General features: G+C 50.3%; 2 protein-coding genes across 11 annotated transcripts in view; both read left to right on the forward strand.

Annotated features, from left to right (window-relative positions):
• Positions 1-301: 301 nt before the first annotated feature.
• On the forward strand, positions 302-5,838 carry LOC126568899 (protein Wnt-4). The gene is made up of 5 exons (XM_050225578.1): positions 302-783; positions 4,041-4,290; positions 4,366-4,626; positions 4,692-4,904; positions 4,970-5,838. The coding sequence occupies exons 1-5, from the start codon at positions 626-628 to the stop codon at positions 5,204-5,206; spliced, it is 1,119 nt and encodes a 372-aa protein (XP_050081535.1). The 5' UTR covers positions 302-625; the 3' UTR covers positions 5,207-5,838.
• A 10,642-nt stretch (positions 5,839-16,480) lies between these two features.
• LOC126571734 (electroneutral sodium bicarbonate exchanger 1) overlaps positions 16,481-27,500 on the forward strand; it is a 22,640-nt gene continuing 11,620 nt past the window's right edge. For 6 of the 10 annotated variants that reach the window (XR_007607921.1, XR_007607920.1, XR_007607922.1 and 3 more), the window contains exons 1-4: positions 16,482-17,462; positions 24,831-24,925; positions 25,687-25,839; positions 27,181-27,500. The exon at positions 27,181-27,500 is cut by the window's right edge and continues 172 nt beyond it. Coding sequence is in view for 6 of the 10 variants with exons in the window: in XM_050230502.1 (XP_050086459.1) it covers positions 17,425-17,462; positions 24,831-24,925; positions 25,687-25,839; positions 27,181-27,500 (606 nt within the window). In the remaining 4 variants the exon portion in view is untranslated. Of the gene's footprint in view, positions 17,463-24,830; positions 24,926-25,686; positions 25,840-27,180 lie in introns of all 10 variants that reach the window. The other 4 variants (XM_050230505.1, XM_050230506.1, XM_050230507.1 and 1 more) reach the window with 2 other exon arrangements.

Consider the following 27,500-nt stretch of genomic DNA (forward strand, 5'->3'; position numbering starts at 1 on the left):
CACGCCGAATGTCCGCTGTCCTTTGGCCACGAGGTCCCCCAGAAAGTGACAGTTTGTGCAACATCGGGGCAACTGCATTTCCCAGTGACCAGAAGCGTGCACGCCGGTGGACGTGGTGACCACGCGAGGAATCGCAACAGTATGCAGCTCGTCCACGATACACTCTCGCTGCGGCTGGTTCGGTTCGGAGTACGCCGACTTCGGCGACGATGACGATGACGATGACGAAGAAGACGCACAGCGGCCATCGGCAACCATGCGTTAGTCGGTGTTAGTGTGCGGTCCGGCATGGTTTGGAGCACCGAGCGAGCACCACGCGGTGTCGGCGGTGTCCGTTGATGTGGTTCCGCGCGATCAGGACCACCCAGCCAGTGAACGATCCTAGCGTACCGTTGGTGCACCGTGGAAACAGTGCGCGAATTACGCGACAAAAATCTGAATTCCCATCAGATCCTACAGGATCTACTTAAAAAGAGGTGTGTGTTTGCGTTTGTGTGATTGTTTGTGAGTGGGAGATAGAGAGAAAGAGAGAGAGAGAGGAGGCGGTCAGTGGAAGGTGCAGGACGCAAGTGCATTTGCAAGCTGGACAAACCGTGGATCTTTTTTCTGTTTTCTGCTTAACACAATGGCCGACGACGAGTGCAGTGGAGTGATGAAATCGTCGAGCAAGCGACTGGCAAGCGAGGGTCCGCCATTGCAGCAACGAACGCTGCTCACCGGTTTGCTGATCTTCAGTGCCATCTGTTGCCTCATCGAGTGTAACGATGTCATCACGTCCAAGGGGTGAGTTGGGCCATTGGCCATCGCTAAATAGTTTGCAGTGTTTCCTCTTTTTCTGGCGTAACTGCGTAACTGGCCTGTGGCCATGTGCCGAGAGCATATTTACCTACTGGCCACCGAAATGTGTGCCAACTCAGCCAGCGCCGGATTGACCACTGATCGAGCACACAATTGGCTGCAAATTAAACACCGTGCAAGAACAGAGCACTTCATCATACGACGCTTCGAACACGAAGCTGTGGAATTATCCGTAGGAAATCCACAAACATCTTCGCCTCGGACCAAGCAGTTGACTTACGGTCAACACGCGATTGCCAAATATTGACCAACCGCCAACCGCACGTTCGCCAAAGATCAACGCCAACGGTTACACCGTGGCAAAAGTGAAAAGCGAATTAATTTACATCCACCACTGATATCGCCACCACATCAATTATTATAATTGCCAATCGAACCCGCTGCCCGGAATCGCGTATCTCGCGAATCTGCATCCCTCTCACCGATGTCCTGGTGCTGGGCTTGGGATCCCCCATTTCCCGGATACTTCAACGCCCCGAAAACACAGCAAATGAGCGATAACGTGAAATGGAATTAACATTTATGGACCACTGCTACTGGCTGCTGGTTCAACCGTTATTTCGCGGGAAAAGCGCGCAGACCTCTTTCCATTTTTGGTGAGGAATTTGGAAATCAATCGTGCGGGGTGCCCCCGGCATCGGCATCAAGTGCCATGCCCAATGCCGGGAAGAAACATTGAATTCCATCCAGCGCGCAGCCAGAAAGCGGTACCGGGAATGCCGCGATCGTGTGGATTGATGCTGTGGGCGCGATTGGTGCCATCAGTTCGATTTCAGGTGAAATGAAGCATCAAAATGCTGGGAGCCTGGAGCCGGAGGACACAAATTCATTGCCGCGGATGGTAGTGGTTGTGGGAAGTACAGCATACGGTTCCGAGGGATCGGTTTTGTGTTTTTTTTTGCTGTCGTCGTTGTTGGTGTTGTGTTGTGTTCATGGAAAGTATGTAGTCTACCTTCTACTATCGGCCAAATATTTTAATTAATTTATGAATATTTGATACAGTAATGTCAACGATTCGATTTCGATCGGACCTCGGTTGGTTCGCTTCGGAACTGCCGACAGGTCCTGCCTTCCTCCCTTTCCCGCCACGTCACGTGTGTTGCTGGAATTTGTGGCATAACATAAAAGAAAGCAAAAACGCAGCAAAACGATTCCATTTTATGCCAGTTGTTGTGGCGCCTCCAGCTCGGTCCATTGGGGAGCGCTGAAGGGCACGCGGGCTGAATGATGGGAATGGAATAGTTTATTCATTCACGTTCACGTGCGGTTCGATTGTTACGATTTGTTTGATTCCCTGATATCCTGATTGGTGATGCTGTTTGATCAACTTCCATTTACTCTTTAATTGTTTCAGTAAACGACCTCTACAGGGAGATGATGAGAGAGGCAGGGAAGAGAAAGGGGTGGCTTTTCCGAGAAAATGCTGTTCCAGTTGGCTTAACGACCACCATATTGCTCGACCACCGTACTGTTCGGAAAAGAGAGCAATTGAAATACCAAACTACCGAAAGGATATGGTCATGGGGCCCAAAAAGGGACCACAGTACAGTACTTACCTTTAATAATTACGTCTAGATGACTCCCGCTCCTTGCCGTCTCGCAAGAAGAATCAATTCCGTTTACGACTTCTGTCTGCGCTGAGACAAAAGTCTCCTAAATGGTGCACCGCAGCGATAGAGACCGATACGACTCAACAAGTGGCCATTCTCGGTGGGGAAATGAGGGAAAAGGATTTGGTGGAATGCTGTCGTGCTAATAGAATACCACGGCGCACCACCGCTCGCCCACATTCGCCGTTTTTCTTGCTTTGTTTTCCCCCCTCGAAGCTTGTGTCAATGTTGCTCCTCTTTGTTCCGGCCTCTTGGTTCAACAACGGGAGCTGCTACCTTACTGAAAGGATGCGCCTCAATGGCGTCGAGGAATCGAGGTTCGCGGTGCAAATGGTATCAAATCTCTCGTACGATGCCGCGTGCCACCATTATGCGAACACGCGATGGGGGTTGCTATTTTATTCTTTAGTAAATCAAGCATATCCCAACGCCCCAGGCTGCGTTCCGCGTATTCAGTGTATTTTGTTTTGCAAACGAGCCACCCTCTCCGCGACCCCCCCTCTCCCTCTCTCGCTGAATGCGAACGAGTTCCAGGCGCGTTTCGCTCGATTCATTTCACAATTCCGACTCCACTGCGGGCGCGGGTCTCGAAAGTCAATTTCCTTATGAAAATATCGCGAGCAAAATTAGCTACCGTTTAGTCGCCGGGTCGCCTGTCACTGCCAGCCGTGTCTTTTCATTAGCGACCTCCACCGCGCGCTGCATCTTCGAGACGTGGCCACATGTATCTCCAGCCGGTGCATCGGAGCGCAGGGGAGGGTTTTAGCAGAAAATGACGCTAGGTAAACAGCCTGAGCCTGAGCCAGCCACCGCGAACCTTTTCTTTTGGTCCTCTCGACGTCTTTAAGCGCGGCTGGTGGTCCGCGGAAATTGCGCACTTACTCGCGGTTACCATTTTTGGGGTGGAGTCAACGGTGGTGGTGGAGACATGGGTGCAGCTGCAGGGAGATAATGCTCACCGTTCCCGGTGCACTGAATAGACTTAACTGCGGTCGAGCCGGAGAAGGGGCGCACGCACGACGCGGATTGCGAGTTCAATGGAAGAACTTCGTTGGTGACAATAAGAAAATTACCTTGGCGCATCGGCGGCTCGACACTCGGTTAATTAATTCGTCGTCGATGCTGTGCCGAATGATTATCATCTGGGTTCTGTTAAGGACTCGTAAGGAGGCACCACGTGGCTAGTAGAAAGCGTCGATTTTCGCGTCAGTAAAAGAGGTTTGGGATGGTTGTTTTAGAAAGTTTCTTGTGTAATAGAAAAACGAACAGCGAAAAGAAGGAAAATTGATAGAAAAGAAGCTCTTTTACCAAGTTTTTCCTTTAGTATCAACCAACTAATCCTTCTGATCTCGGTTGATCCTTCTGGTCTCACGTGGACCATCCGAACCAGCCTCCCCTACCTTTCGAGCAGAACTGCGTGAAATAAACAGACTTTCACGCAGCCGAGACACACACCACGAGCTGCTCGATTCGGGGTTTATTTATATTCAAATTTATGTCGTTAAATAACCGATCAAACGTGCCTCAATTTCAATCAAACGTGATTTTCAATTTTCCGATTTTCACCCACAGTGAGTCACCGTCGGTGCCGGCCAAAAACACGGTGATGGCCGTGTTCAGCCCCATGACCAAATCGCCCGGCCCCTGCCGGTATCTAGTCGGAACGCGCAAGCAGAACCACCAGTGCCGGCGCGACATCGGACTGCCGGAAGCGATCAAGGAAGCGCGCCGGCTCGCCGTCACGCACTGCGAGGAGCAGTTCCGGTATGATCGCTGGAACTGTTCGATCGAAACGAGAGGCAAGCGGAACATCTTCAAAAAGGTAACGCGGTGACCGTCGGCGTCGGCGAACGTTCTGTCTTCTCATCTTTCACGTGTCCCCCTGCCCTGCCCACAGGTTTACCGCGAAACGGCGTTCGTGCACGCGCTAACGGCGGCCGCCATCACGCACGCGGTAGCACGAGCTTGCGCCGAGGGCCGTATGACTAAATGTCAGTGTGCGTCGGAACGGAAACCGGAAGCGACGCGGCTAGCGTGGCGCTGGGGTGGCTGCAGTGACAACGTGAAGCACGGGAAGCGTGTGGCGCGCAACTTTCTCGAACTGCAGCAACCACTGGACGAGGATCCGATTTCGGACATGCTGCGCCATGATAGTGAGGTAAGGGGAGGATCATCCTCATTGCGTTATCGATTCACAATCCTGGCTCTTGTTCTTTCTTTTAGGTCGGCATCCAGGCCATCTCGAGTGCGATGACGGATCGCTGCAAGTGCCACGGTGTGTCCGGTTCGTGCTCGATGAAAACGTGCTGGCGCCGGTTGGGAGACTTCAACACGACGGCGGCACTGCTCCGCACCAAATACCATCTGGCCATACGAAAGATCCCGGTGAACAATAAAACCACCCGTCGATCAGCTCCACGAGAGTACCGCCCTAAGGTAACATACCCGATCGGCGGACCAACTCACCGAAAAAGTGTTAACCATTTGGACCGCCATTTTAGGAAACCATCTACGATCAACTGTACTACTTCGAAACGTCGCCAACGTTCTGCTCGGTGACGCGTGGCCGCCGCTGTCTGCATCCCGACAACTGTGCGACGCTCTGCTGCGGTCGCGGCTACACCACCAAGGTGATCAAGACGATCGAGAAATGTCGCTGCCGCTTCACCAACGGTCGCTGCTGTCAGGTGGTGTGCGATTACTGCGAAAAGTACGAGGATCGCTACTACTGTAAATAGTTCCATGGCGTGCCACTGGCGTCCCGTCCCCCCGGGGGGCGCACCATCTCCCCACACTGAACTCGTGAACTTATTTATTATCCTTCCTTGGTAGCCATACAAGTGGAAAGACGTCGTCGCAAGAAAACCCGTAGCAGTCGTAGTCATTTAGTTGGATAGTATCGTACGCATATACTCGAAACCGTAGGCAGCGCTTATCGCTGAATAGAGTGTGTGTCCCACAGAGGCCCTGGAGCGTGCCTCCCGAAGATTACTCGGATGTACATTTTTTTATGGATTTCTCCTAAAGAAAAATCGTAATCTCTCCCCCCTCTCTCTCTCTTTTTCTCTGCTACGCCATCAGCCAATTTGATAGAAAAAAAATCGCTTCCCATTACATTGCTATCACCTGAACCTGTGCGTCTATCTGTGTGCGTATCCGTGTCAGTAAGTGTTGTATGTTGTATGTAATCGCGTGAGCAGCGTAACCTTGACCCCATTAGTTACATAATAACGAGTCCAATGAGTCGCCGCAGACCGAAGAGTCCGCGCTAGTGTCGTCCCTTCAATTCCCCAACTTTTTCAAACCATTCTATACCGCACAAACGATTTCTTGATAAAAATTAATGCTAAGAAATAAAGGAATTAGTTGTAGAAAGAAGCCACCGCGGGAGTAGAGTAAGTTACTTCAATCATACACAATCGCACACCTGGGCAGGACCTTTCAGAAGGAGCGGCCTGTTCCTCTTTAAAGGTATCCCTTAAAATGGAAAAAAAGGAAATGAATGAAGACTACCCGCTGCCTCCTAAATGAAAGACACGATGCGCTGCCAATCTCAACACCAATCTCAGGCGGGGAGAAGATGTTTGCAAAGCATAACAACATCCCATATTCCTTCCAGAGAACGCTCCATTTTTTCTCGTGAAGAAGATTCCCCCCACCGGTTGGAGCATCTTCTCTGCTCTCGCGTGTCCTCTAGAACCGTTCTCTCTCTCTCTATGTATCGATGCTCTCTCTAAATCTCTCTCGTTTTGCGTGATGTTCGGTCTCTCGCAGCATAAAACCACCCAGAAAGCCCACCTCGACACACCTTGCACACAGAACCCGCAATATCCATTGGCCGCTTTATGATTCATGTTGAGCGGCAGTTCGAGATGAGATGACCTACATATCGTGGGCCTCCCCATCACCATCACCCTAGTGGCACCCGAAAGGGCAAAGGTAGCACCGACGGCGGGCGGTTGGGGGGTGCTGTGCAGCAGCAAACACGAAAGGTGCTGCTGGTATCGCGGCAAACAAACACGGTTCCCTTTCAGATCCGTGGCGACCTTCGGCGTACGAATTGAATCGTCAAACTGGAGCAGCAGTCGCCACAACCAAATAGAGTAGTAGTGGCCACGGTAAACATGGCGTACCGGCCTATCAGACGTAAACGATGACGACGACGGCAGCGATGATGATGATGATGCATCGAAAGCATCAACAAATCCAAAGCACGCAACATAGCAAACCGTGCGAGCGAGCAAGCGAACGCTCGTTGTTCCCATGCAACGTGTGAGTCCCCCTTTGGTGCCCCACTAGTGGCCGTGTTGATATAGCCCGTTCGCGTGAGACATTAGTAACAGCCCCTAGCCCCTAACGAACAGAGACAGTCGGTGACAAACGAACGTCGGCGATGGTCGTCTTCGAGCCGTGAGTCGTCTCCCCAGTTCGCGCCGGTTCACCTTCGCCAAAGGTGACTTCGATGATGCTGGGTTGGGGATGTAGATGGGGACCGCCACCACACCGAGAGACCGAGAGAGAGAGAGAGAGAGAGAGACGAAGAAAGAGAGCCAACCATTTAGCGAGGGAGCGAGATTGAGCTGCGAGCGCGGTCCTCATGGTGGGTGGCAGGTCCCCAACCACACTCGGTCACTGGCTGGAAAACGGAAAGGTTCTGAGCGACCATTTTCCGATCCGTGCGCTTATTGTGTTTTCGTTCGCTCCGCATAGGCTCCACACTACTATGCAGTAGTCGCCTCCTCCGTCGCCGTGTGCTCAGTGTTGCTGCTGTTCGTGGATTTTCGCATTTTTTTTTTTTCTCCGTTTCACCGCCGCCGTTTCCGTCGAGTCAGCCAGAGAGTTGTTGCAGTAGTCAGCATCCTAGTATCGCGTGCGTGCGTGCGTTCGTGCGTGCTTGGTTTTGGCTTCAGTTTCTCAGTTTCGCTTTCGCTTCGTCTGCTGTCGTTCGTGTTGGGTCGAAATGTGAAATGTGTTCCGTTGCCCTCACGTGCTCTCACCCTCCAGTTAATTTGTAATCTTGTACCGCGTTCTGAGAGGTGAGTCCACGGTTCGTGCGATGTCAGCTGACGATGGTCACAGGGAGCTTGGGGACGTGACGACGTGATTCCAGCGCCAATTCTGCACCTGGGTGGAGCAGATGTCTCTCTCCATCTCTCCCCCCCATTCATTCCATGACTGTGTTCCATTCAGTAAACTCTTCTTTACTCGGTCGTGGCTTGGTGGAAAAGTAATTTCTTCCTCACAAGCCGGGCCAGGTCGCCAGGCGGCCCTTGCTCCGTTGGCAAGCATAATTAATGGTGCTGGCTAGAAATGAAGTAATCCTCCCGTGAGTGTATGGTGTAATATGTGAGTGCGTGTCTGTGCGAAAGTATTATCCTTCCTTAGGCTCTCTCCCCAGCAATCCGTATCATTCCATTTGAAGCGCTTTCCTTTCACTCGCTGGTCCCTTGAAGTTCGGTTGCAACCGCTGCCAACCTGACACCGCGGCGTGGGCTTTAATTAAATTACGGCCTAGAATTTCATGAGACTCAGCGCTTGCAACAGGGAAATTGTTTTCCCTGCCATTTCCCTCGTCTCTACCCTTATTTCCTCCTTCATTTTCTTACCGCTTTTCCGTTTTCCAAACACAACCAGCGCACAGGCCGTAAGCGTGTTAACTTGGAACGAACAAACCACTTGAAGCTTTAAAGCAGCAGAGCAGTGAGCGAGCGACAAGTTCGCCTAGACCTAGCTCCGAAAAAAAAACTCTGCTAAACAACGAAATCTACGAGTCGAGTAGCAACAACGCCAACAACATCAGCAGCAGCAGCAGCAACAGAAGCCAGAGCTACGACAGTCAAAAAGGTAATGAATTCTTCCATTTTTTCTTCCTGATTTATTTACTCCGGCCGTCTTAAAATAGATCGTCCATCAATAAAATTCAATATTTCCGGTTCGCCAAGCGCGCGCACACGCGGGGCGGGTTGATGATCGAATTTCGCGCATTAGCTGGCGGAGAAGGAAGTAGATGACAATACATAAGAGCAGCCACCGTCTCCGGGAGGCGTGATGCCGGTCTTAAAAGAACTCCTGTTCTATCTTCCTTCCAGGCACAGCCATCTCGCCTTCTGGCTTTTGATTACATTCCCCTAGGGTTTCACCAGCGCGTTGAGAGGGTTTTTAGTTTTCTAAATCCCTAAAACAAGCACGTCCCGTGCAAGTCCGTGCGGTCTGAGCGCCCTATCCTAACGATGTTGTCCCGAAAGCTCAACAAATAGCTTACGGGCGCTGTACGGCCGAGGCCACATTGTTGCAGATGTGCACCTCGTGCATGGCGATTGTTGTTGAACCGAATGCCGAGAATACCGTGTTGTGGCGGGAACAATTGCCTTCTAGCCCGGGGGTTGGCTCAGATGCACCGAGATGCAACGCTTTAGGTGCATTTGAATCCCGACGGCGACCACACACCACAATTAACAGCGATAGTTTAATAATTGACTTGGCCCCGTTGAGTGGGTTTGTGAGCGGTCAACAATTGACCATCGGTATGCTGGAGAGGGTTGGTTGGTGGTCGCTTCGTTGGAATTTCGCCATTTTTCACGTGAGCACCTCGGGCGCCACGTTCCTGTATGATGTGGGAAAACGAATGATTGTTACACGCAATGGCCGTGACGTCGTGAGTGTTCGTGGCACTCGAAATGGCGGGGCCACACAATCGAACAATGCCGGAAGGCCACGTGGGGCCACACGGTAGCAGGTGTGCTCGTGATCTGACAGATGTCACATTAGATTGAGCAGGACGTAGAAGAAGAATGGAACGCACTCGCGGGTTGGCAGACGGGCGGAAATTCAATCATCCAGCGGACCAGTGAAAAGGTCCCGAAAGGAAAGTGATTAGTGGATGCTGTCTCTCAGCAGAAGTGAGGTTTAGATGATTGACGTATCAAACTGCCTCGCTATTATAAACTGTATCACGCGCACCATCACCACGTAGGCTGATCTCGTTAATCCGCCTTAAAGCGATCTTACGCTTGGCAGTAATTGAAACACTTTCGCGATGCTTTAAAGCATAATGCGTGGGTATCTGTGTAGCCCTTGAGTTAGCACCGTGACCTCTACCGGTCCACAGGATATGTTAATGAAGAAGTGTCATAAAAAATCATCTATCAATTCCATGCCGCTGACCTTAGGCACGACAAACGCACACATCTCGCCCCGTTAAGGAGATAGAAAGAAAGGAAGGAAGCAAGATCTGGACTTGTAACTTGTGACAAAGCAGGAAGCAATCATCTCGTTGGGGACGAGACCCCAGTACAGTCCGTGGTCGAGGTGGCTATTGTTGAAAAGAAACACAACGGCATAAATAGATATGAAGAGGATCGTGGTACCAGCACCGTCCAATGATGGCAATCTTGGGTCACGCTTTGAAAGGCAAATGAAAACCCATCTCTAACGCCCCATTTACATGCAACTCTCGATGAGGACCCGTCGGTGCGCGGTTGCTTTCGGTGTCCGCTTCCCGATTTTTGCTTTCTCCATTGCTCACCGTTTGTGACTTTATCTGGTCTTCATCTTGTGACAGGACAAAGGACCTCGACTTCTGCCTCGCTCTGCTTGTTGCTGCTGCAAAGGACATCGAAACAGTGTGTCCAAAAGGCAAACAGCAAATGAATCAAATCATCTTGCACACAGACACAGTTCAAACAGTCGCAACGTGATGAGTCTTGTTGTCTCGGAACCATGGACACGGCATAATGGCGTAGATCACATTTCCACAACATGAAAAGAAATAGCGTCAAATAAGATCAAATCAATGACCGACGTTGTTGCGTGCCCAACGTGCATTAATGTCAGTGGAAGCTGCGTTTTTTTGGGGAGAAAAAAGATGACAACCGTACCGAGTGCAATAGTAGGAAAAGACCATAAAATAATGCGGCAGTTCCATATTGTAGCGCACAGAGGATTGTTGATTGTGCAAACAGTTCTCGTTGCTTGCTTGGAGTCCTGGAGCAGAATGGCTGTTGCTCATGCCAAGGATGGAGTACTGCACACAGATTGCCGGGTTCTTATACGGTCACCAGAGCTGCTTCATTTCTTGACCCTGGATTTGCTGCTTCATGAGATCTAATATTTGCGACGACACAAGACAACGAAAAAAAAAACAGACGGAAAAACGATGGACCAACGAGCGTGCTGGTGATAGAATTGCTGCTGCTGATCACGGACAGCAACACAACGTCTACGACGACGACGACGACGACGATGTGCAGCATCGGTCAAGCCGACGACAGAAGGGGGAGGTCAAGCAAATCTATTTCGGGTTCACCGCTTCCACCGCTCCGGTCTGACCGGTCAATGGATAGCGCCGAGCAACCGGCCAGACCAGGAATCCCGAGTGTTTGGGGATTAGTAATTTCATCGCTTCCTCCTCCTTCGCTCCACCATCAACCCCTGCACCACTTTTCTTCTAAATCCTCCCAATGACCATGACCATCACGTGCGCCCACACAACACAGCAATAGCGAGCGCGTTATGCTGGAGACTGATCGTATAACAATCCAACCAACAGCGAGGTCAACCAGTGGCACCGTTCTTTACGATCATCATCATCAGCCAGAATCATCTTGTGTCCACTAAACGGTGTTGAGGATAAAAATGGGGCAGGTCTCGGCTGTAGTTTTCATTTGGCGCTGTCACACATTTTCCACTTTTCATTGCCAATCCCTCTCCACACGCAAACACACAGATGATGTGGAAGAAATGATCTCGAACCGCATATCACACCCTCTGCCTTCAACCAAAAACCGCTAAACGGTCCGTCCCTGTCCGGTGGGTTGAAGCGTGTGAACTGCATCTGGTTGATTAAGTTATATATTTATTCAGTGACACTCACGAGCCCCCTTTCGCAGCTGGCTGGCTATGTGCAAATATACTGCTTGACCCTGCTGCTGCTGCTGCTGCTGCTGCTGCTGATATGTGCACGAAAGATAGAGAGACAGACAGAAAGAGAGAGCTCACTTGGTTTGGTCGTCAACTGGTGTGATGAGCAACACACGTAGCGTGTTGATAACAGTCCAGCTCGTCGTCGATGAGGCTCCGGTCCGGGTGTTCAGCTTCTCCTGCTGCTGCTCCCGTTGCTGTGGCTGTTGTAGTTACACCAACAGCCAGCCAACAACAAACAATGTTATTTTACTCAATCTGTCCCTGAAACACCATCCTCTCCCCATCTGGCAGCTCGAGGAGCTTACAACGTAACCTGGGTCAGTGGATGATAATTTTATTTTTCAATCATCTTTCCACTCCCGGAGCAGCGAGCGCGTAGCTAACCACTACAGGAAGCTAGTGTGTTGAGCTGGGCCGCCCGGCCGGCCGACCAGGACTGGTCAATTAAAATGGTTTATTAAAAAATAGGTTCCACCACCAGCCATTCGCCCGGCCGGTTAATCACATCAGCACACAACCGAGTGCGCACAACGATGGTGACGTTGATAACCAGGGGGCATGACATGTAGTTTAGTTTGTATCTAGTGCGTTACGCGATGGTATGCGATTCCTTCACCGAGGGCTTCAAGGAGATCAACAGAGATCTGGCGGAGACTGATGATGAAAGATCCAATTCTGTCGATCGCAGACAACTGCTCCCAGCAATGACCGCTTCACGGGGCTGCAGATTGTGCCGATAGTCGAATAGAAGTCATTTGGAAGTCACTCCACAACGGAAGGTGCAGGTTTTTGCCGCATAACGGCAGCGTGGAGTAGCATACTGGGTGCATTGCGAGGTCAACCGCTCGAGATACTTTCCACGCGGTGCCATTAACTTGTCTCGCCTGCGATCATATTTACTCGCTAATCGCATATCTCGCCACAAAGATCGTTGACGGTGCGTTGTGGCAGTACAGTCGTAAACGGAGCACCAGCTTTACTCTACACCTTTTTAGCTGTCGAGGGGAGGCGTGTGGGAGGTTTTCGCTACGCACAAGACCCACGCGTCTGGGGCCCTATTTGAGCGAATGAAAGTTTAATTAGACAAACCTCTCACCACACATGGAGGAAGGCGTAGGCGCGGTGGGCGGATTGGCGATTTATAAGTGGACGTATCGTCCAGTTGAACGATGGTTCCTAAAGTGGCGTAAATGATGATGATGGTACGCAAATTCTAAAGCGCAAATTCACCGTGGTTCGGGAACGTGGCACGTGTGCACGGGATGGCCGCTTCTAGAATAGCTAACTAGCACTATCCCGGTGAAAGGCCCTTGCAGCTCGTCAAAAGTGCTTCTTCTCGATCCAACAATCCGGAGGATCCATCACACACGCCGCCCTGCAGGAGAGGCATCTTCTTGTCACCGAGCAACTTCTCCGGCATTCGGCACGCTCGGTTTGAGCTCTTCAGTCGAGAAGTTCGTCGAAGTCGAGCGTTTGCCTAGTGATGTTTCGGTTTGCAAGAGCGCCTCGACACGAAAAAAAGGGATGGGACTCCTCGGAACAGAACACATGAAGGACACACGGCTCGACTCAGTTGCATCGGTCGTTCTAGGGCTCCAACACATACTTTCATGGTGTGTCAGTGACGCTTGGCGTCCCCGCGTATCGCATCCCCACTAACTCGAGAGCTTACGCTACATTAACTGGTACAACGGTCCCCTGAGGACGTTGAAGCACAGGACGAGCGAAACTCGGCTATTTTTGACCCAACTTTTTTTTTGCCACTGCAGCGAAAAGGACACCCAGGATGGGATCCTCGTTGCACAATTTTTAACCACAAATGGAGTCTCCCGCGTAACGGCCCTCGCGTTGGGTTAATTATTCAGTGGTCTACCATCGTGTCCGCGATGGCCCTGGTTGATGTACTACGCGCCCGTGTACTAAATGGCCTCTCATCGACCTCTTCTTTTCATTCTTTTTCTGCCCAGTGCACTTGCCTGGCTCGAGTTCCATGTGTGCCATTTCCACCGATGTGCGATATTGCTGAGGGAGTATTGATTTTGCAAGCACTTGTCAGACTTCAGGCAAACGCTCTCATTCGCAGTGGTTGGCTCGGTGATAGGCGTTCCATTGGACCGAAACCCGGGATGTCCTTTGCAAATGTGCCAAATGTGTCAAAAACAGATACCAAGTACTTTGGCGAAGCACAATGGAAAGAATCGGTCGTCTTTTTGTTATTGGAATGATATTTTTGTACCAGATGCATTCATCGAATTGCATCCTAACATGAACATCATGTTACAGTCAAATTATTTCTACCAATTGTTGCAAGCGTATCATTTTTCATCCCCCCAATGGGTCGAAATTCTGGAAACATTTCGTGCTTGTTGCCTCTCTGGTGGAAGAGCGGCTTAAATGATGAAGGTTATTTCTGTTCTGACAGTCGAGAGGTAGTTCGCGGCGTTTACCTAGAAGCAGACCCATGGGAGTTGAAGTGAATGTACCGAACGGAGTGGCTTCCACTGTTCAACATGTCGTACACGATGAGCCAAGGAATCGCTCACCGCTTGCTGGTGCTGATCCCTTATCAGTTCGCGTGGAAAATTGCGTAGAATGCACTGCCTTCCTTGCCAGCGAGTGTCATCTTCTCGACGACCTGGCGGACTAGCAACCGTATGATTTACTCATTATAGCTCCCAAGCCTTCTACTGCCTCACCATCCCTCTCTTCGGCTGATGGTTAATTATTCGATTAAATGTTACTTCAGTATAATCACTGACGGTGGAAGAGAGGATATTAACGCCATTGTTTCGAAGGAGGGCACAGTTTAAGGTTCACTTTGACAGCGGACAATCGGCGATAACAGAGGTATTACTAGAAGTTGCGAAACGTCTAAATACCCTTCAATCTCCCTCGGTGTGGAGCTTATTCGAAAATAATTATGTTGCAGAGAGCGGCACTGCTACGATTTGATGTAGCCAGTAAATGATGTTTTGAAAGGTCCTTCGCATATATTCAGGCTCGATCTTAACGAGGTGTTAATATGCGAATCAGAATGCAATTTAAGTTTATGTGTTCCATGCAAAATGCGAATGAAATACCTACCAAATGATGAAGCACTGCAGCCGTGCATGAATCATCATATTTTCCCATTCGTTCGGATGAACAGATCCTTAATAGCGATGGTAAAAAAGTTTGCTAATGGTGTTGCACAAAGCTTTATTGCAACCAAATCGTTCCGACAGCTAATCCTCAACGGAAGCGCGTTCGCGATGATGGGACAGGAAACGGGAAACGTAGCGCAAAACTAGTTTCCGTTGACTCCTTTCACTCTGTAGCTCCCATGACCGTCAAAGCGGACGATTTGCTGGCTCAAACGCATCACCCTGTACTTTCGTCGAGGCCTTATGATTCCATCGCTGGCACACCCACAGCCGCATACTGCTGTTATGTTGAAACACTATCATCTTGGTCTTTTCCTCCCCCTTTCGCCTTGATACTAATCGCCACCAGCCCATCCCTTGTCCCGTCTCGAACGAACGAACGATGCGTGCGCTCGAACGAAGAGTTTTGTGTTGGTGTGTTGACGAGAGATGGACGAGAGAGTCGTGCGAGAGTGGCGTGTGGTGGGTGGAAAAACTCACTGGAAGAGATAGAGAAACAGAGAGAGCGAGGAGAGAGAGCGAACGTAAGGGACGCGAGACGATAGTGCCAAGCGAGTTATACCAGCAGCAGCAGCAGCAGCACCTGATCCTTTGACACACATCTACACTAGATCCCACTGGTGTGCGTACGATTTTCCGACCAATTTTCCTGCCACCAATACTAGCGTACGTTCAAATAGTTCCGACAGTAACGGTCGATTTTCCGAAGATTGTTGACGAGGGAAATTACTAATTGAAGTTAATTGGATGGTTTTACTTAGAAAATCTTAATGGGGTAAAGAGATGGGAAATAGCAAAAACAATTTATAAGATTGATAAGTGGTATTTGATACCATCTTCTTTGGGGTGGTGGGGGGGGGGAATATAAAATACCTTAAATCGTGTTATATTTAAAAACTAATATGTTCAAGTGATGATTCCTTTTATTCAATAATGAGAAGTACTTCTTTGTTTCATGATATATTATTGCAAAAGTATTAACTCTTAATCACTTAATGACTATTGAGGGACTTAATACCCTTTTCATATAATTATTTTATTCGGTTTTTCCTTAAAAATATCATTTTTAAAACTATCTGATCTGTGATTTTTTTTAATTAAGTTTAAATAACTAAACTCCTTCTAATGCCATTAATACATTACATAAAACAACTTGTGCTACATTTGATAAGCATGTATGATCAGTGGCATAAAATGATAGCTAAATATCCACCAATGAAAAACATCAAAAAAATAGCAAACACTTGTTCCCCTCTCGCATTAGTACGTATTGTCGAGGAAATCGTTTTGTTACCAAAAACGGTACCGCACTGTGCGGCTAGTAACCGAGTTAGTCACTCTTCCGTCCAGCGGTATGTCTCTTTACGGTGCCGTGAAAGCCGGCAATCCACTCTTCCTCCCACCCCAACCGTCACGATGTCCCTCCAACAACAACAGCGAAACAACAACCCGGCCAACACGACTGCCGGCGAACAACAAACAAACCCCCGACGGGCAGCTGAGGGTTCGACGCGATGATGTGCGCGCACAGCAGCTCTACCAGCAGCAGCTCCACCAGCAGCAGACGACGCTGTAGCATAAAGGAAACCCACCCCAGACGGCATACGGGCGGGCGTGTGCGTTGGGAATCAAACGGCTCGAGCTCGCACATGGCAGTCTCGGCATCGCAGTTCTCGCTCCAGCGTCGAGTCGCTCAGATCGGCACACCACGCGACGCTCGGAGTGCGCGTTGGTCGTCTGCGCGGTTTGTCCGCGGTGCGAGTGTGTGGCTTCCGTTCCGTCGCTGAATCCCGTCACCGTCTCTGTGAGAACCGTGCCATCGCTAGTGCTACTCGAACGGATTGAAATCTTGCAAATCAAATCCACCGCCCCGGAATCGGTGCCTTGGGCTCTGCCCTACCCTTCATCCGGTCTGGCGTGCGGTGGGACCGTTGGTGTGTGATGTGGCGAGACAGTGCAGACAGACAGCCAAGGAGAACAAGGAAGCAGAACGTGGTGGTTAGAACGAAGAAAGTCGTGTCGCACCCTCGCGAAGCCGTCTGGGGTGTCGCGCTCTCTCTCTGTGTGGGGTGTCGCGCCAGTGCCGTTCGCTGGCATGTCGCCGATTCTTTGATGTCTTCCATTTTGAAACGCGCCGTTCTTTCTTTCTCTAGTTGCGCTCGGTACGGGATACCAATGGAACAATAATCGCGTTTCAATTCCGCACAATCTCATCATTTCATTCCATTTCTCAGACGACAATACGTGCCTGTTCATTGTATCTTTGCCATCGTTTTTTGGGAGCCAGCGCCTGGAAGCCATTTTCGAGTGACTTAAACGTAATTTACATGCACAGCTCCCTCCCCTTTAAACCCCTCGACGACGCCCTCGATGGTCGTTGGTGACCCAAATCCGATTTTGTGGCTGTGGTTCCAGCGACTGCAAAGTGTAGTGCCAAGCCAGTGCTGCTACCGGGGAGTATAAGACGCAGCAGAGAGGGAGATCGGCTCGGTGGAAAGAGGCGAAAGTGGAAAGTGCATGGCGTGTGTGGTAAATGTGTGGCTAGGACGGGGTAATAGCAGCTGACAGTACGCTGATTGTACCACGTTACGGTGCTATTCTCGATTGGTTCGTTGCTTTTGAAGGCCACAAACGATATCCTTCAATTACAATCAAGCACCTAATACCGGTTGTTCCTGCGAACTCGCTAATCAAGCAGCAGTCCTGCAGACTGGATTACGTTGACTTCCTTTCCAGCAGACCTCTCAGTGACCATGTCGGTGTGTTTGTGTTAGTGCTTCAGTGCAACGTTAAGCTTGTGCTGCTCCATCGAACAGAGAAGTCCATTTGGCGAATTTATTCCACCATAAGTTACCGAAGGGAACAGATTGACCACCAACCAGGGAACAGCCATGAAGGATATGGCGAAGCGTCGCTACCGTTCTCAGCGGTAAGTGTTTCGGAGAAGCAGCCTCACTCGACTCCCAAAAAGAACGGGTGTTCCTCTTCCACCGAAGCGGAAATGGTCTCATCGGACGCCGGAAATGAAGGTTAAATCTTGGGAGCAACAACCGAGAAGCACCAACCAGCACCGAGCCCCTGTGATCAATATTTATGGAGTTTCGGGTCGGGATCGCCGTGTCTCGTGTTTATCGAGCCGGTGGACCCACTCGGCATTATCCTCTCCAAACAAAGTGTAGCGCAATGCCTAAGGGCCTACCGGGGGGGGAGACGGTTCTATCGAGATTCCGGTGCGAAAACGCAAGCTGACTCACGTATCTCAGACCCTTTTTAAGCTCCAGTTTGACTCCACGAGGATTTCGTTCGAGTTAAAATGAGTTTAAAGAAAATGCCTCTTTCACCGCTCAGATATAACGGATGATGGGGCGTAATTGGTGCGTACCGGTGGACAAATGGTTATTACGAGTCGCTGGCTTGTTTGAATTGCAAATGGTCTGCTGTCCCGGGCAACACCAAAGTGTAACTCGAGCATCGTATGTGGCCACATGTTCGGTCACTCTCTTTCATTGAACTTCACTGGACTGCAAAACCAACTTTTAATTGGAAAGTATTTTTTATGATCCCTGCACGTGCGCTCACCGGCGGCCACGATGGTTCGCTCGTTAATAGACTTTCACCCGATTTTATGCTCCAGCGGATACATGGCAGGGCGTCAATGTGCCACACCTGGTTTGCTTTTGTTTTTTAATTGAGTAAATGAGTTCAAAGTCAACCCGGATCCGGATGCGCTCTTCGACATCGATTTGTGGCTGACGGGACCGGAGAGGGGTCACTCCATTCCGAAAATCATATGCTCGCGTCTGTCTCGATGGCGACAAATGCTCTCGCTTCGCTTTCTGTTCCCTTCCTCCGGAAGGAAAGGGTGCAGGGAGTGCGATAAGAACGTTCGGCCTTACCGCAAGCTGGGAGCCAATTTTGCGATCAACAAAGAGAGAAAGAAAGAGAGACTGCTGAAGAGAGAGCATGCAAACGATGTCACCAAGCCGCGATAGTGACTAGAAGAAGCAGGATGGATGGTGACCGTGGCCGCATAAATACGACGGCGAGATAGATGGTAAGCAAACCCCGAGATGAACTGCCTGATGACCGCCAAAGCGAAGAAAGATGACAGACGGTTGGAGGTAATAAGAGCACGATCGGCGTTTGGTGTCTGGTCTGGGGGTGGTAATCCGATGCATCGCGTTCGTTCGTTGCGCTCGCGGCCAGGCTCGTTCGCTCGGTTGTGTGTTGGCCCTGGTCAGGGCCCACGCCACGCCACGCCATGCCAGCCCCCATCACATACAGAGATCGTTGGCCCTGAACACACGCAGACAGGCACGAGATGCATTCGCAGCGACTATCTTTCTCTCTCTTTCTCTGTGGAGTGCTGGGTGCAATGCGCGATGCACTCGCGGTGCATTTACCTATCCAGGGTAACGATGCAATTCAAGGGGAAAGCTGCTGGGGCTGCTGGTGGCGCTTGTGAGATGCGTGCGTGCCATGGCCTGGCAGTGGGCGCCATCAGACGGACAACAATTACGTTGCGTGCGCTTGGCCACCCACCCACCCGGCAGATGCGGCAGATTCGATTCAGGTTTCAGTTTTAAGCAAACAACCTAATGAGCTGCTCCTCTGGTTGCCCCGGAGCTGATGGGCGATGGTAATGTGGGTCTATTAGGAGCACGAAAGAGCATCAGGTCAGGGGTTAAATCACGGAAGCCACAATAAATGAGTGTCACATGCGGCGCCATTACACTGATTGGGAGGGGGGGAGGAAGCCAGCCAATCGTTTACCATTAGACGATCGCTGCGGAGGAGCAGCGGAAGGGCGAACCGATAATTGGTTGTAGATTCAGGCACTTTGATCGTTTCCTTCGTGATTGACACTAATGGTATGAGGCCAGGGCTCCTTCGCTTCGAGTATGTCATGTCCTTCGTCGAGATGGTGGCATGGAAAGGGGAGGAAGGGTAGGAGGAGGAACTCCAAACATTCGACCAAAACGGCAGCCCACATCCGAGCTCAGAGTGGTTGTGATAAGACAAAAGTACGTAGCAACCCAAGTTTATCAGCCATTCGGTGACGTACTCGCCTCCCCCATATGAAGGCGCCACAATGAGTCAATCGAGACAAAGTATCTGTATGGTTGTGTTGGTGTGTGTGCCTGTGTATGTGTAACTGGAACGTGCCTTTAAATGAGTCGTCGTCGTCAATCGCACCAGCAGCACCACCCGTGGCGCGATTGCCCGTTGTATGTGGTACGCGCTCGTCGTTCGAATGGCTGATTAGAATTCCGGACATACTTTCTCGTACCCGGTTCGTTTGCTGCAAGCTCTTTTCTAGAACTTCCACACCCGCCCCCGTGGACCTTTCGGGAACGATCGATGGTTTGAGGTTCTCCGCTTTTTTTGGTTGTTGATGACAAGGTGTGGTCCAACGACTTCTAGTAGTATTTTTCTCTAGTATCACCGATAACACCTTTCACAGAATGGACACCTGGAATTTGAGCTAAGGGCGCGACAAAACCGCTCATCCTTGAGACAATCCGGCACCACGTCGCGTAGGTCAGTGAACTGCGAACGCCAACGACGAGGGCCCAAGAGCAACGGCGTCCGTTGAAATGCAAATAAAATGGCAAAGTAATCAAGCCACAGCCACTGCGAAGCCATCGGGATAGTGATCGGGTGCACTCGCCGTTGAGTTCGTTTCTTCTTTCTTTCTCTACAAGTACAAGAACGAGACGCACACAAACGCGAAGGAACTGGGCGCGATAATCCAACGCCATCCCGTCAGCCATCGAGAGAGTGTCGCGCAATCGCGCAGCCATTCACCTTCGCAGCTCAGCAGCACACATCGGTGACCGGGCGACGCAAGACACAACCACCACGGAATCCATTGACGGAAGGTCTTCGAAAGTTGCTTTCAGCGTACAGCCGTTTCCTTCTTTCGCGTTGCCCTACATTGGCCGCGACCACCGCGTAATTGAATGGCACATCAAAATAGGGCAAGGTCTAGTAGTAGCGGCAGCAGGAACTATCAGCCGGTTCAAGCTTTATAGTAGACCGGCCTGACAGCACCATTAAAGGCAGTATTGATGTATGGATTCGACATTTCGGAATGCCACTGACTCGAACTCGAACGGCGGACCTTCGACTTCGATCGCGGCGACTTCGACTTTGCATATGGAAGACCCCTCCCGTGTCCGCAACTTGTCAGCACCTAAGGAAGGTAACATTGAGCTGCAGGGTCTGGCGCCAAAAACCACCACACAAAACCGGGTCCCTACGCAAATGTTTTGAACAGGTTTGCGCGGAGGTAATGCTCCATTCGTCCATTCCCGGAGGCCCTTGTGATCCGGAATGCAAAATCAAAAACTGGAATCCGGCGAACTCTCTCGATCGAGATCCGAAACGAGTTTTAGGGGAAATGTTGTTTTTTTTTTCGGGGCGGAGATTTTTGATGACACTGATCGCGTTTTTCTTAAGCGACCGTGGTTCCATCCATCCATCCATAAGAGCCCCACCCGGGTGGGGAAGGGGAAGATGGTCGTACTTGGACCCCGGACTGAACTCGCTCGAACTGGATTCGGTCGGTTAATCATCGCTCCGGGGTAACCTTGGTCGAGGGAGTTAAAGCCAGCGATGCGTAGACCCATCATGACCTACGCCACACTTACCGCTGCTGCTGCTGCTGCTGCTGCTGCTGCTGCTGCTGCTGCTGCTGCTGCTGCTGTGATTCCCAAACAATCGGGCGATCGTCGTCGACCGCGCGCTCTTTCGCGCGAAACATAACAAGCTTCTCGGCCATTATCTGATTTGTCTGCTCTGCTGCTTCGGACTCCGCTCCCAAAACAGGGGACCTTCTCCAACCAAATCCAGAGACAAATCTCCCGAAAACGATCACTGACCACGGGGTTGATTATCAGCAGCCAGTACAGAGCCAAACCTTCGTGACGATGGAGGCCGTAGAAGATGTTTATGCTCGATTGCGGATAGACCACCAGTGACTGACGGACGACGACGACGACGGCGATCAATACCGACGGTGGTGACAGTGATCTGCTGCTCGTTGACTTCTTTGCTGATAAGAACTGGTGGTTGGCCTGTTGTTGACAGAGTTGTGTGCGCAGAACGTGCCCTGCTCTGCTTCTGTACCGAGACGGAACTAGCGGAAGCGACGAATAAGTCCAGCTTTAAAGCGTAAAGTGTGCTTAAGTGATTTATAATATCACTCTCTCGCTCGCTCCCACCCACGGTGTGTTGCTCTGTCTCATCACTTTTACATTATCTAAATCCTGAGAAGTGACAATCAGCCCGACAAGCTCGACCGAAGGTTACACTCTCGACGCCGACCGTAGCTTGATGTGACAAAACCACCCCCCGGGGGAAGGTGGAGAGATAGTGCACGATAGTGTAGTTGACTTCTGATGGCCACCGGTGTTAAATCGGTACCGCAGTTGTGAATGCAGTGTTTCGCCAAGTGTTAACGACGGTAGTAGTGCTCACAGGTTGTCCACCCCTCCCCCAGGTGGGCCAGTTTCTCGCCCACCAGTGCAGTGTTCCGGAGTAAAGTGACCGGACAAAGTGACGCGAGCGAAATGGAGTCACTGGAGCTGACGGAAAGGTACCGTGAGAAACGACAAAGGCAATACCGATTGATACGCTGCTGCCGCTGTGCTCATGCAAATCTACCTCGCGTCACGGCGCACCACCGACGGAGACCACATTCCAGCGGCACTCAGCCTGGGCTGAGGATTAATTGGACGATAATTCAATGTTTCGTCTGTCGGCTGTCGACGTTATCAGGCTCAGTGAAACCGTTAGTGGTAGCCGGGATAGCCGTTGCTATCAGGCCACAGGATCAGCTCGGACGCCACTCATTGGTCTACATAACAGATCTATGCTTTCGCTACTGGCTCCTCCTTTCAGTTCGGGTTAAATAGCTTCTCATCTCGCACCGCCTCGTGAATTGAGACTTCGAAACCCTACAATCAGAGTACGCAGCGCTCTGTTTTGCCCTCTTACTCCCCGGATTAGGTTTTTTTTGAGAGGATTTGTTATCAGTGATTAAGTTCATGAGAACTCAACACACACGCAGCACTGGTGTTTGTCGAGGATCGAGCTACTGTTCCCGCAGCTACTGTAGACGTGGCCAGTGCACCTGATGCACTTGATGCACTGGTGTGGTGCATACTGTTGTGTCCGCGGCCACAAACGTGCTTATTTGCTCAGTTTAATAGCTACCACCATCGCTTGCCCTCGTCTCGTATCATTGTTCAAAGCTGATGTTAGATCCGTTGCCTGAACTTGCTGCTTGCGATTATTCTTCAAACAACGACGCTTGATGCAAGGTTCATGTTTGAAGACCTGTTTACTGCCCGTTGCGACCGACCACTGTGACGTATACTGACACTTTGCGTTGATCCGGTACCGCGGATGCTAATCTTGCTAGAACGTAAGACAGGTCGTTCTGTTCGTTGCGGCTTGTGCCACGTGCGCCACGCTGTGATGCAGTGATAAGAGGATATGAAATGCGGTTCCAACTGCAAATAAACAACCAGTTTTGCCGAATCGAAATAAACAAGTTCGTAAAACTGTACCAACGGGAAAGGCGCCGCTCTGGATGCTGATGCGATGAATTATGAATGTAGAATGCATTTACAAAGGACTGAATGGGGTGCAACGCCGCTATTATAAGGCCGCTCACACCATCGGTACTGCTTTACATCTACATCAATGATCAGCACCGATTAGCACTCGGTGTCGCAATGGGACGGATTAAAATATATATTTTTTCCATCCGGCTTATCACTCCTGCAGCTCGACGGGAGCCCCGGAGGCTGGTCGCCGGTGGGTGACGTACGGGAGAGGTTGATCACATATTCATCGTCCGTTTATCATAACATGGAATTTTCATCTCTACTCCCACCACCCACAACAAGCATTAGCATATATCGTCGGAACCTTGGCATAGCATTAGCACGTCTCAATGTTGAAGAATTATTCACAAACTCAAAGGGCCATACAACCTTCGCGAAGGAAAAATGCATTGTGTTACCACGATGGATTGTCTTTCCAAAGTCATTCTCATAACGGATCGCCTGCATCCGATACCGCACTCGCGATCTTATCCGTACCGGTATCGGAGGAATTGATAAATGGTGGGCCGCTGGCTCTTTTTCGCATATTGTTTTCCATCCGCCGGATGATTCGCCGCGGGGTTTAATGTTGATCGTTATAACTTCCGCGTAGTGCGAGGGTTTCCGAATACAAAGTTTGCAAAAGCTTTTCTTAGACATTTTCTCGCGTGCTCGACAACCCGGAGGCAATCGGCTACACTTGTTGGCTTGTTTATGGTGTTTAATTGCTGACCAGAGCACTGTAATGACAGTAATTACTGTCACCAAATCGGGAAAGATCGTTATTAACTTGCACCGCAAAGTACATAATCACACGGCTGGCTGGCTGGCCAATGATAAACGGTTGATTGCATTAACGGCACTCCTTGCCAGTGCCGCCATCCACCAGAAGTGAAGCAGGTTGCCGGGCATACTTTCTTCGTTCAGAAAATTGTGCACCGGACCACGAATGAGATCGGATCTTTGTTGCTCGAGACCCCGGTGAGCGGTTGCCCGCCTCTGTTCTGGCGCATTAATTGGCACAAGAGGATGCTGTCACTTGTCACATCACGCGGCGCCGAAGCGTCACAATGAGCGGAAGTAGTTCTTATCAGATTCAGATGAATGGTGCACCCCGCCATAACCACCGTTCTGGCTCAGTGTCAGAACTACTTCAACGACGTAATGACAGAACGTACTGTGAACGTTCAAAGAATGTAAAAAAATGACGGAGTAGAAGAGGGAGTGGAGGTTGAAAATAAGCTTCCCACCCACCACTGGCTTTTTGGAAACGTTGAAAGCGTTGCAAATGATCATCGTGCCAACGGCGCCACGCATCAGTGACCCGCTGGCAGTGATAGTGTTCAGAACGAACCCGTGACTCGTGGTGGTACGTAAATTGGGTATGAGTTGAGTTGAAATTGGAGGCAGAACTGCGAAACGTCATGCGCGCTCTGTGGAAAGCTTAGTTGGCGACAACAGATCATCATTAGCCTTGGTCAGGACCTCGGCGATTCGTGTGTATAATATAGTTTTAATGCTCGCCTGTGATTGCTGTTATCGGACCTTGGCCGCTCTAATTGGATTGGATTAAACTGATTCCAACTTGATAATGAACCCGAATTATCGGATGCTCAATTGATTCTAATCATGTTATTTTGCTAATCATCACCATTTTGTTCTTTCTCACTCCTTTCCTGCAGACCTTGGATGATGGATCACGGAGTTGTCGATGAGGAGGCGCCGATAGATCCAAGGCTCAAAAATCGGACCTTTCCAGCGGATCAAGATTATGAAGGTAAGTGAGTGCCGTGAAGCCGTGAATTCTTGGAACAATTCGCACCCAATGTGACCAGAAGATTGTGATTGCCCTTTAGTAGTGGGTCAAGTGTAAAGGCAGAGTGCTTGAGGCTGTGTTGAGGTGCAAACATATTAACAACAATAGCTTCTAGTGACCGTCATCGGCGGCCAGGTGGCCATCAAATGACGCGACAAACATCAAACACAAATCACACGTGTCAGTGCGTATTGCACATACCAACGCCCCCCGGAAAAAAAGGAATTTCCCTGACACGAATTGTTCACGCTGATGACACGCGAAGTGTATACGTGACGGCAGATGTTTGCTTCAATATGGCCGCGGTTTCGCGGCTCAAGTGGTTGATATTAATTTTATCGAATGTGAAAAGGATTAACTCGAGCAAACTGAGCGTCATCGATTGTGAAGAGGGTACACAGCCAGTGTCTTGCGCGGGTGATTGGCGGCAATCGGACAGATTGTGTGATTAAAACACATTTTGTTGCTGTAATCACGCGCTCCGGTCCGGTCGCTGCGGCCTCCGTTGCTGTGACCCATTTCTCTCCATTGCACTCCCTAGCTCCGTGGAGCTGTTGGAAATGTGCAAGGAAATATGTAAATAGTGACCGAAGGTGCTCTAAATTGATTGGAAAATTCATCGAGCGTGCATCCCGGGACGTTATCCGGGGCGGCATGTCAGCAGCAAAACATATCAAATGCACGATTAACGCCTCGTTGGCTTTCATCGCTTTACGTTGCAGGGCACCGAGCGCACAGTGTCTTCGTGGGCGTCCACATACCGGGCTCATCGAGGCGACATTCGCAGCGCCGCCGACACAAGCAGCACCATCCGGCCGGCAGCGGCAGAGAGAATGGTGACCGATCCGGCACGGAACCAGACTCCGATCGTCCCGGTAAGTAACTGCAGCCTCAGTTATTGTCTTTCACCCTATTGGCACCTCATCGGTATGATTGAAAGATCCTTTTTCGATCGAAAGTACGATTGGCAGCTAGGAGTAAGCTTCTGTTTCCGACGTTAGATTTTAGAAAAAATAATCGATCAAAATTCCCTTATCTTTTGATTTTCCTCCTAGTTCAAATCACATTCAAACAATTTTTATTGAATGCATTAACCTCTTCACTCTGAACACTCTCCACTTTTTATATTTATGTGCGTGGGTCTTGTTGTGTCTTGTTGTGTGCACCGTTCTTCGGCGTGAAAGTCGTTCCGAAACCGCACATCGTTACCCAACGCAGAATCAGCATTGTTGAGGAGGGCGAGTCCTGTAAGATTTTGGATTCTGTATTCAATTTCTCTTCTATCTGTTTTCCCTTTTTCGCTCTCTTTTTGTTGCATGACCGTTTCTTCAAATATCTTTAGCTTCCATTCGTTCATCTTGACTTGACCGATCATTTCGATTTCATGAAACATAAGTTTGCTTTCGTCGGTTAACATGAATAGAGTTGTGTTTCACGAGTTTTCACTAAACACCCGATTGCGAAAGTGAGAATTCTTCATCCCCCGCAACACCAACGAACGCTCACATTGCACGTCCACGTTGAATTGCGTATCCATTCGCCCCCCAACACCATCGGATGCCCTCGCCTCTGTATCCTTACGTCACGAAAATTCAATCATATCACCTCTCACCGGACGGACGTTAATGGAGTCGATTAGATTGCTCATCCCCATCGCATCCCTCAACGCAATCCCGATCAAAAAGCGAGCTGGCGGCCGAACGCACCGGGAGCCGCGCGACTGATCGCGTTATTGTTTGTTTGCCTTCCCTGACACTTATTACGCCGGCGGCCAGCAGCTGTCCGGTTCGGTTAAATTTTCCCAAAAACACGCTCCCAGCTAGCCCGACCAGACCGAGGCCGGGCTCGTTCATCATCAGCCTACTCTGGCCAGGCAAAACGACGCCATTCACCGATCATCAGTCACCTCCCGTAGCTCCCGTTTGCTAAAAAAGATAACAGGGCCGCGAGGCCTGTTTATCGCTTCCACCGGCGTGTGTGTTTGTCTGAACCACCGTGCTTGTGTGTGCGTTTGTAGTGCTTTGAATGTTTTTCCAAACCGACTTTTCTCAGAACAAAAGTGCTCCAGATGGTGTAGATTAAAGACGTAGAAAAATGAGCTGCGAGCTACATTTGATCGTGAAATATTTATCGGAAAATTCTCTTTCTCTCCCTCTCTCTCTCTGTATCTCTCCCTCTGTTTAATTTTCCCACTTTTCTTTCTCGATCGGTGGCAGTGACGCCCCCCGCACAAAGAGTACAGTTCATCCTGGGCGGGGAAGTCGGAGAGGGTGGCGATGGTAGCGGCAACCACGAGTCACATCCGCTCTTCTCCGAGATGGAGGAACTGGTCAAGGAGGGCGACGAGATGGCATGGAAGGAGACGGCACGCTGGGTGAAGTTCGAGGAGGACGTCGAGGAGGGTGGTAATCGGTGGTCCAAACCACACGTGGCCACCCTCTCGCTGCACTCGCTGTTCGAGCTGCGCAGTCTGCTGCTGAACGGAACGGTCATGCTGGACATGGAGGCGATCAGTCTGGAGCAGATCGCGGAGCTG

Source organism: Anopheles aquasalis, chromosome 2, assembly GCF_943734665.1.
Source record: "Anopheles aquasalis chromosome 2, idAnoAquaMG_Q_19, whole genome shotgun sequence".
In the NCBI taxonomy this organism is placed as follows: domain Eukaryota; kingdom Metazoa; phylum Arthropoda; class Insecta; order Diptera; family Culicidae; genus Anopheles; species Anopheles aquasalis.